We start from the raw sequence: 10,566 nt of genomic DNA, 5'->3' as shown, positions 1-10,566 counted from the left end.
TTTTCTTCTTCTTCTTCTTCTTCTTCTTCTTCTTCTTCTTCTTCTTCTTCTTCTTCTTCTTCTTCTTCTTCTTCTTCTTCTTCTTCTTCTTCTTCTTCTCCTTCTTTCTTTTCTCCTTCTCCTCCTTTTCTTCCTCCTCCTCCTCCTCCTTTTCTTTTTCTCTCTCTCTCCCTCTCTCTGGTGCTGAGAATGGAACCTAGGGATTTTCCTACTGACCCACATCCCATACTTGCCATTTTGTTTCTTACTTTCAGTATAGCAATCAATATGTTACAGAGATAATTGACATTTCATTGTAATTTGGGTCTTGTGGGAAGTGATCTTGTTCAACTGTAGGCTAATATGAGTGTTATGAGAATATTTGAAGTGGGCTAGGTTAAGCTATGCTATTCACTAGGTTAGGCATGTTAGACACACTTTCTATTTATCCATATTTTATCCATATTTCAACTCATGGTGGGTTTATCTGATGTAAGCTGAAGAGTGTCTGCATTTGCCTTTTTGCCTTTTGCTATAGATGAAGGATCTGTGCTCCTATTCAAGGCCACCCAACTTGTGCATTGCATCCTCCTGTCCTTCCTAAAAATTTCACTCTTGCAGTTATTCTCAGTATTTCCTTCATCATCAATTTATCTTCTTTTCTGGCTATTTCCATTAATGTTTAAATGTTCTAAAAATTTCTCAACACCACAGTCCCCTAGATACTTCTTCATTTTTATCCTTTCTTTCCTTCTTTCCTTCCTTCCTTCCTTCCTTCCTTCCTTCCTTCCTTCCTTCCTTTTATCTTTCTTTCCTTTGTATTAGACATTGAACTCAAGACCTTCACGTACAGCTACATCCCCAGCCCTTTTCATTTTCAGTCATTGTTTCTTGAAGTTGCTAATTTGCCCAGGCTGAGCTAGAACTTGTGATCCTCCTGCCTCAGCCTCCCAGAGGAATTATAGGGTGTGAAACCTCTTTCCTTTTCACCCAAACTTTAATGCGTTGCTGTCATTACTTCCTCACTTGCATTCTCTCCTTAAGCCACGGCACCAGCATTCCCATTGTACCACCTGACTTTGTCACGATCACAGTGACCTCCTCCTCCTCCTGCAATCCAGATAACACGGCCTCCAGTTATCTGACCTCACAGTAGCATCGGGTATGTTTTCTTTTCATCTGCGGGACATCCCCTTCCCTGCCCCTCCTATTTCAAACTTCTTTGCTGGCTTCTCTTCCTCCTCTGATTTCCAGATTCTCTGTGCCCCAGAGTCCAGCCCTCATCCTCCCTCAACATTTTCTTTCCATAGCTGGTCTCATTGAACACCACGGCTCAAATGCTACCCACCCGCTCACAGAGGCCAAACGTGCATCTCAGTGAAGACCTTTCTCCAGAGTTACAGGCTTAACACCTCTGATTGCCTACTTGCCCCTCAAACTGTGCATCTTCCAACACTCCCTCCCAGCACAGCTCAAGGTCAAGACCTAGAAGTCACCTTGCAGTGCTTTTTTTCCTTAATTCTCTGCAGCCAATCTGTTAAAAAGTTTTTCACCTCTACCTTCTCAGTCTGTCTCCAGCACACCCATGTTTTTTCCACTTCCTGTCTCCCACTGCATGTAACCCAAGCCATCATCCTCCCTACCGCGAACTCTCCAACAACTTCTAAACTCCCTCCTTCCCTTTGTAGTCCCTCTTCCAGCCAGCAGCCCTTATGACATTTTGAAACATACATTTGCTCGCTCTGCTCCTTTGCTTACAGCCTCCAGGAATTTTCCATCCCCAGCTCCTTGCCACAGCCCACGACGTTGGACACAACCAGCCTCTGACCAGGTCCTCCAGGCTCTCCCAGTGCCATCTTTCTCTGCTTCCTGGTGGCTACTCCACGCTGCCTTTCTTCCTCTCCAGTGGACACACCGCGTCCACTCCCACCTCCTCGCCTTGCTTGTGCTCTTCACTCTGTCTGGAGCATTTCACTCCCATCTCTTTACATGAATATCTCTGTCTTGTCATTCAGGGCTCAGCTCAAATGTCAGCTCAATTCAAATGATTATCCATTCTGAAATAGCCTGAGCAGGCATAATTGCATTGGTCTGTTTAATTTTCTTTATAGCATCCATTGCTCGCTGAAACGCCCTAGTTTATTTACCAGCTCTGTGTTTGCCTCTCTGTCCCCCTCCCATTGACTCCCCCACACTTATTCATACACACGTAAGGGCTGTGATAGCAGGGACCTTTCCTGTCTTGTTCACTCTTGAATAAGTGCATGGCACTTAGTAGAAGCTCAATAAATATTTGGAGAAAAATAAACGGAGGTGAGAGGAGTCAATATTTCTGTTGTCAATCATGCTAGGGAGCAGCCAGCACTGGGCAGGGACACAAACACTCATAGGAAGAGCTGATGGGAGCAATGGAGCAGGCTTTTCTCTCTGAGGGGACTTCCGGCTGGCTCATCACTGTGGGATGTGCTTCCTAGGACTTGAGCTTCCTGCCCCAGGGTGTGGGTTGCCTGGTGTCCGTGCTGCCTGGCTTCTGGAAAGTGCGTCTCTGTCACTTGCTCAGGTCTATCCCTGGGCAGAGACACAGCCCAGAGACACCGTGAGGGTGACCAGGGCTGGGAGCTTTAAGCTCCGTTCTAGGACAGCTGTGTGCTCCTCCCCTCTGTCACTGCTCAGAGAGGATCCAGGGAGGCTGCAGGACAAGCTGCAGCGTAAACTCTGCCGCTCTGTGTGGAACTAAGAGGGAGACTCTGCACCTGGAGGAGGAAGAGGGGGACAGGAGAGGGTGGTGGTGACAGCAGCTCAGGTGGAGAAGCTACAGTACCAGGATGCAGAGGTACCTATGGTGTGCGGGGCTGGGGGGGACAGGGGGGTAGAGGTGGTGGCCGGGACCCACAGGTGAGGACCACTGGAAGGAAGGGGAGGGCCTGCTTCTTGTGGGTGAGCACTGCAACGCTCCATTCACAAACACACAACCTCCCCATACTCGCAGACCAATGACACCTAAGATATATGTGAGACATCGATACAGCTGCTTCCAGGGCAGTCAGCAGACACCTGGGACTTGCTTAGTGATGCCCCGTGCTGTGCAGTGGCGGCCTCCTAGGGGGAGTGATGGGGCCTAAGTGAGAAAATCCACAGGGAGCTCGGAGCCCGGCGCTGGGGACAAAGGTGCCTCACACACACATGACCTGGTTCGTTCTGTGAGTAAATGCCTGGAGGAGCTATCAAGGAGAAATGGAGAGGCTGTGAAGGGTGTCTCCCACTGTGACCCCGTAGCGTGGTGGAACTCTGACTGCCCGACTTCTTGTGCAGGGTGGCCCTCACCTCAATCACTCCGTTGGTCCTCACAGGCTCTTCCCACTGGAGTAGCAACGCCCTGCCGTTCTCCTGCTGGTCCACGGTGAAGTTGCTCAGCCCACTCGGGGAAGATTCTAAGGTCTGAACCAGAGTCCAAGGACTTGAAACTTCTCCTGCGCTGTTGGCAGCCACCACACCCACGTGGTATGTTGTGAATGGCTCCAACCCGAACAGGTGGGCTTGACGGCTTGTTCCCTGTAAGAGAGTTGACACGTTAGATCTGCAGATGGCTGGAAGGCCACTCTGCGAAGTACATGGCCAAAGGCACTCCCGTCACCACAGAGTCCGAAACTATCACTGAGAAGCCTCTCTTTGCTCTTGTTCTTGCTGACACCTTGAACATAGTACCTCAGGCTGTGTGATTCCAGACACCCAGAAGGTCTGGATGAGATAAACTTCTTGAATTTTCAGAACTTTCAGCCAAAGGATGTGCTATGTGAACTTTTAAACAAATCTATGAAGCTTCAGATTATGCTGCATGTAGCTCACAAGGAAATCAGTGGCCACACTTGCACTGCAGAGATGGATAATTGCCCACTCATTTAATCTTAAGTGTTTGGAGATTTAATCCAAACAATCCAAATTCTCTAATCTCCAGTGCTATTTATTTATACATTAGACTCTTGAATCTCCCCAATCTTCCTCTCTCGTTCCCTTGCTGCGGATTTATGTCTCACAAACTTCATAAAACAAACACACACAAGAAAACAGTAATGAACCCACTGAACTATAAATGCACAAATACCCCAAGAGAAGTCTACAATTAATAGAATTGTGAAAATGTCTGCATTTGTTAAAAATACCGTAACTGAAACTACGAAAATAATTATTACTGAGGCTTTGAGAATTTGGTCTTTATTGACTGAAAAGAAAAGAAAAAAAGGGACAACAGATCTTTTTTTCTTATCTGCTCGGAGAAAAAACGTTTAACATATTAAGCATAAGGAAACTGGAGCTAAGAATCTTAATGTTTTCAAAGGCCCTGGGGTGCTCTTTCCACATCTGGACTGGATGGGCTTGTCTGGTTAAGGTAGGAATTATGTCTTCATGTGGGGTGATAATGTTTGTGTAGGTAAACACACACACAAATTAGCATTTCCTGTTGTTTACCATACTCACTGCCAATTAGGAAGTTTTGACTGGGGTAGTTAAGATATTTACATTTAGTAATGTGTGAGATTGGTTTGCGTTTGCTAGATGTTTACATGTGATAGTCTTCCATTGTCTTCTTTTTCTGTGGCTGAGAGAGGTGGAATATTGGTGGGGAAGAAGATCTGTTATGGTTTATATCCAGACTGTGTCGTCCCCACCCCTAAGCCTCATGTGCCCATAGGCCAGAGCTTTGGGACTGAACTCTCACGGGTATGAGATACTGGGTCACGTGCGTGTGATACTGGATTAGTTCGCTGATTGGTTTAGTGCAGCTCTAGGTGTGGATGATGGCAGAATTACCCTAGGTGTGCATGGCACCAACCAGCAGGCTTACAGCCTGGATGGAATAAAACAGGAAAGAAGAAGGAAGGCTTGCTTCTTCCTGCTTGCCCTGCCATGGACTGTTTCTCCTCCATTGTGCCCCTCTTCCGTGCTGCCTTGCCTTGGAGCCAGCTGACTATGGACTGAAACCTCTACAAACTGTGAGCTAAAATAAACCTTTTCCTTCAACTTGTTGGTGCTGGGTATTTTGTTCCAGCAATGAGAAAATGTCTAATACAGGATTTTATTTCTGAGAGTTGGTACCCAAGAACATCAGATACAGTTAAATGTAAGGAAATTCTTTTTAACTTGGGGCTATAAAAAGTTTGGATAAATCCAAAACAAGGTGACAAAATTAAACAGAATAATTTTTAAAGCAAACTTGTTAGACAAACTCAAAATAATGTAGAAATAATTTTTCACACTATTTCATCACATTCTTAGTTATAAAGTTCCAATTGTGTTCATGTTTTTTATTATGTGTTAAACACAGGCAGAGAAAAAACATTTCCTTTTACCTATCGGAAACCTATAAAGTCAATTTTCCTATTTCAATAAGTCCCATTATGATATTACAAGCTAACCTCTTGGAATCTTTTAATATTTAAACGTTTGCTAAGCGACCAGACTCTGAAACAAATTTTACAGAAATACTAATTTCTCTTTTTTAAAATATTAAAAGTTAGATCATAAATATTTAAAAACTTATTTCTCCACAACATTGGATTGGTCTTTTAGATAAATATAACACAGAACTAGAATGACCATAATGAATATTAAATCTGAGGATGCTACAAGTGCTGATTACAAACATTCTTCTCCAATAAATGATTCCTTTTCTGTGGAAATAGGGCAAACATGGGCAAGATTAATAATGCAAAAAAGAATAATTCTTTGTTCAAGAATCTTCAGTAATAGATGCCAAAAAAAGCATACGCTTCAAAGCAAATTGTAATCACCTCTAACAGATTATATATAAAAAAGGGAGGGTGTTGGGGGACACTTAGAGATCGCTTTTGTCATAAGAAACATGAAAACATGTGGGCTATAAAGCAAAAACATATGTATATTGTCAATAGCAGCACCTGCTCAATTACAGTTTATCTCAGAGCTGAGAATTGCACTCAGCCCCTAGATGGCAATACTATCAAACACTTTCAGTAGCACGAGTACTTAATGATTAATAACCAGCATTCAGTCATCCAACACACTCCAGGCAACCATTAAAAAAATAACAAAACTGATTTCATTATAGATTCTTTTAACAAACATTTATGGCTCAGATCCTTGAGAGTAGAAGTATTCAAAATGCCCTGGCCTTAAAACTCCCACCATCTAACATAGAAACATGACCTGCTTGTCTCAAGTTCAACTTCACACATGCCTGGCATAGAAATTATTGCAGATAGGACCTGACAGGGGGTGATTAGAACAGTTAGTTTGCTTAATCTGGTCTGCATTTATCTTTAAAAAACAAAGAATTAACCACATATTGGGGTAAGGAGGAAAACTTCCTGTATAATGAAATTTAAAGTTCTCATACTAATTTGTTATCCCTCCACAAAAAAAAAATTAAAAAATTTTAAAAAATCATACATCCCTTACATATACTTCGACAGTAGGCATGCTTTTTGTCAATGACTAGCAAAGGCCAATTGAAAAAGCACAGAAAATCTAAAAATGGCAATCCTTATCAATTTATTTGTCTACATGTTATAAATTTATGTTATTCTTTTCTGAATAGATTTTTAGCACCAAAGTTCACTTTAGAATCCTGCTGCAAGATCTGGATGTAGTTTCCAATATGAATTGGGTTGTGTCTTGTTCATTGATTCAGTTACTTGTTATTTTCTTTAAACTTGCTTGAGAATTGTGGGTTAAGTGCTGAGGATACAGTTCCTTCCTTGGGAGCTGGAACAAAGGTCATCATTATGAAAATTTCCCTCCTCTCTCTCCTTTGCTTTGCCTGGCTTTTCCCCCCTTCCACCCTGTTCTGTTCCCCCCTCTGCTTCACTCCCTTTTCTCTTTGGAGAGTATCTGAATTTGATAAATTTCTTCTCCTCCATCCTCATCATTTTGTTCTTTCCTTCCCTTCATCCCTCCTAGCTATTGATCCTTTTGAGCTACATTTCTTGTTACCTTTGCCTCTGGGCTACCAAGTTGCGCTGACTCTCCTTTATCTTCATCCATTCTGTACCTGTGTGCATAACCTTCCCATTGATATGTACATATATATAAAAATTTTTAAAAATCTAGATGTCTATTAGCTACTTTTGTTAGACAGCAGATGAAGAGGACAACTCAACAAAGGAAAAAGAGGGAAAAATGGTATTAGATAAAATCCTTTCTCTATAATCTAATATTTCCAATGAGCTTTAGCCTCTTTTATTTTTAAAATTTATATGTATGGGGGTCAGAGTTGGGATACAAATGGGTGCGTCACTTGATAAGGCATAAAGACAGGACTCTCTGGAACATTCTGCCAGTTGAGGTTCTGCTGGTAATTTGAACTACATTTTAACCTCTCAACTCTGCTCCTGGGGACACATGAAACTACTTGGAGTCTTCAGCAGTCTGACAATTTTACACCATCTCCTCTGATTATTTTTGACGACTTGAAGTGCCCCACAGGTGGCCATGGGGTCAATAGGTTTATGTAGGTTGAAAATGATCAAAAATTACCATTGATCTCTAGCTGTCAATAAAAGGCTGCATGGGGATACTCCCTGCACAAATGTTTAAACTACATAAAGCTACCTAACTTAGTCATCTTTGAGTCTATTGATCTGATGATCCAGCAGTTTCCAGAGCTTTCCCTGTGGTCTTTGTGGTGCATTTTCACTAAACCCACTTACTTTAGCCCTGAGGACTCTTTTCACCCTACTGCCAGTAATGAATCCAAACTGTGATGAGTGAGCCCGAAGTGTTCATGAGCAGAGCATTATGTGTGCTTACTACACTTAGGAAAGGGTTAATCTTCCTGCTCTCCATCCACTTCATTTCAAGCCAGAGGGGTTTCTTCTGCCTTTGCTTGTCATTTATTGTTCTCTCTCATCCTAAAATTGATGAGTTGTGGCTTTTAAATCCTGACCAGCTGGTAGGGTTCTGTGTCCTCCTTAGTTACCATAAATACCCAGTCTCAGAGAGTAAGTACATTAAAAGTTTGCCTTTTCCCACAAAGCATAGCTTCAAAGCAATCTAGATTTAACTATGTCAACCACCCAGATACTTCAAGTTATATTCTACTTTCCTGTTACAACAAAACAAAGGAAGAATATAGTCAACAGCCGGAGGTTCTGGTTTAGATAACAAACAAACAAAAAAAATGTCAGAAGCTCTGATTTACTGCTACCTTAAAGCTCGGGGATGTGGACGGAGTGCATGCAGTTACCTGGGTGACTTTTATACAGGCAGTAATGACAAGCCAACACCAGATGTTTTGCTGGATTTCGGAAAGCCAGACAGTTTGAGGCATGAATTGTATGAGATCATTTTTTCTTTTCCATTTATAAAGTTAATGTTTAAGCTCCTCAAAGGTCAATCAACATATTTATATCTAGTATTTATTTTTTAAAAAATCAAACCAATCTTGATCTTTTGCCCATCCACTAAGTCAGAGATGATATTTCTTTACTCTCTGCTAGACAAATATCAAACTTGAATGCGTATCCATGATAAACTAAGCGTGAGTCTTTCAAGCCTGCAAGAAGTTGACACTGTCAGAAATATTTTACTGATTTCACATACTAATTTCATACTTTACCACTGTTTTCTCTGTCTACTTAGAGTGGTATCTCAGTTCACAAATGTTTTTGTTTGCAGGCAAAAGCGTTTGGCCAAATTATGTTTTTTATTGCAAACTTCATACTGGGTGACAAACACGACTGTGACACCTTTCCCACACAAACCCAAACATAGCCATCTTTTCCAAAACTGTTGAAAAAACTAAGTTCATGAACTGAGGTATCCCTATATTTCTAAGCTGGTGGCTCGAAGAAGACTTTTATAAATAGCAACCAAGACATATATAGTACACGCAGAGTCAGAAATCAACTCACGAGAAAGGAAAACAAAATACCCAGCAGGTGAACGGCCTATGTGTTATGTGCCTGAAGCATGTGATGTGCGAGGTGGTATCATGATGTGGTCGGGTACAGCTGCCAAAATGGGCAGTGGCAACAGTCGGCATTGAAGTCAGCAGCTCTTTTCAATCCTTAAACATCCTGGAACATCTTGTATATAAGACTCTCTAGAGTTGTAGTCGGGACACAAGACAGAAAACACAGGCTGTTGGCTCTGAGGAGTCTCTGCTCAGGTAGAGGAGATCAGTAGTGGACTGTAGAGAGATGCACATGGTGCAGCCCATGGCAGTGCTCTGTGTGCTACGGGTAGGTGGCATTAGGCAAAATGTTTTAAGAACCAACTGTGTGTAAAGAATTACACTATGATTTGAGTAACAATGGAAGAGCTTCTAAAGTTTGCCCTATAGTGCTCTAGGTCATAATCAGTGGCTGATAAAATAATGAAACCCTTAGGAATGAATTCATTCATTCATTTATCTAAGTGTTATTCACCCAACAAATATAAATTGCCTTTTGTACTAGGTAATAAAAGAACATTTTCTTGGGAATAGTATTTTTTTTAAATCCATACCAAACACTTATCTATCTCAAAATTTGCAATTATTCTTTGGAAACAGGGTTGTCTTGTGATCCAAAAGAAAATGAGGTGGAGATTGTTACAACTGACCTGAGTTAGAGCAATTAGACAGACGTCCGCCCTGACTCACCGTGGGAACTGTGTTCAGCTGAGCTGTCATTCCTGTCAGCTCCTGACAATGGGGATATGTTTATGTGCAGCCCGCCAAACCCTTGCCCCGGTCCCTTGTACAGATCTAGCAGCTAGGAGACACCTGGAAAACTTCAGGGACATCACTGGCATCTGCGAAATACCATGCAGTCACTGCACAGGTACCTGTGAGTATAAAGCATTCTCGACTCCGGATTCCAACTCACGTTCTAGAACTTAATTCCAAAGATACAAGGAAGCATAAATGCAGATTCTCTCCTCAGGTAATGGTTATGTATATGTACATGTGACTCATCAGGAGCCCCTTGTTAGAAGAATTGTAAATTTCAAGCTTAAAACGTTGATCTTGGAGTGTTCATGTACAATTTAATGCTTTTGTTGAACAAATACCTACACTCAGAAAACAGGAATATGTAAACTAGAATGGGGATTATTTTTCTGTCATTAGAGTACATGATTTATTTTATAACAGGAAGGTCAGTGCCGAAAGAATACTTAATTTGTATTTTTATAGTCAGGTTGGCTTTATCAATTTAATCAGTAAAGCCAAAACTAACGTCTTTGCCAAATGAACAATGATACCTCTGCTACCATAAAAACAATGGGGAGAAAGAGAATAGTTTTGAACAGCTCATTTTTCAAAGGGGAAGAGCAAAAAATTAAATTCGTGATAATTAAATTTTAAAGTGGCAAATCAGTCACACTAAATATTAAAAAGCACCACTTCTGACCTATCAGAATTAAAAATGGGCATACTCTGTGACCCAGCAGTTCTACCCTGGTAATCTATTTTATGGAAATGCTGCAAAACTGTACTAAAATACATAGGAAAAAATCTTATCTCAGCCAGAGTGCTGCATCTTTCTTTCTTTCTTTCTTTCTTTCTTTCTTTCTTTCTTTCTTTCTTTCTTTCTTTCTTTCTTTCTTTCTTTCTTTCTTTCTCTTTTT

At 41.6% G+C, this 10,566-nt stretch overlaps 1 protein-coding gene across 2 annotated transcripts in view; it reads right to left on the bottom strand.

The window, feature by feature from the left end:
* The window catches only part of Ush2a (Usher syndrome 2A (autosomal recessive, mild)), a gene marked incomplete in the record, with an annotated part of 661,834 nt that overhangs the window by 52,926 nt on the left and 598,342 nt on the right, over positions 1 to 10,566 (bottom strand). For both annotated transcript variants that reach the window (XM_013519932.1, XM_013519934.1), the window contains 1 exon segment: positions 3,304 to 3,531. In XM_013519932.1, coding sequence (XP_013375386.1) covers positions 3,304 to 3,531 — 228 coding nt within the window.

This window comes from Chinchilla lanigera, unplaced genomic scaffold, assembly GCF_000276665.1.
Source record: "Chinchilla lanigera isolate Chin_1 unplaced genomic scaffold, ChiLan1.0 scaffold00005, whole genome shotgun sequence".
In the NCBI taxonomy this organism is placed as follows: domain Eukaryota; kingdom Metazoa; phylum Chordata; class Mammalia; order Rodentia; family Chinchillidae; genus Chinchilla; species Chinchilla lanigera.
This window is presented reverse-complemented; position numbering and strand designations above follow the sequence as displayed.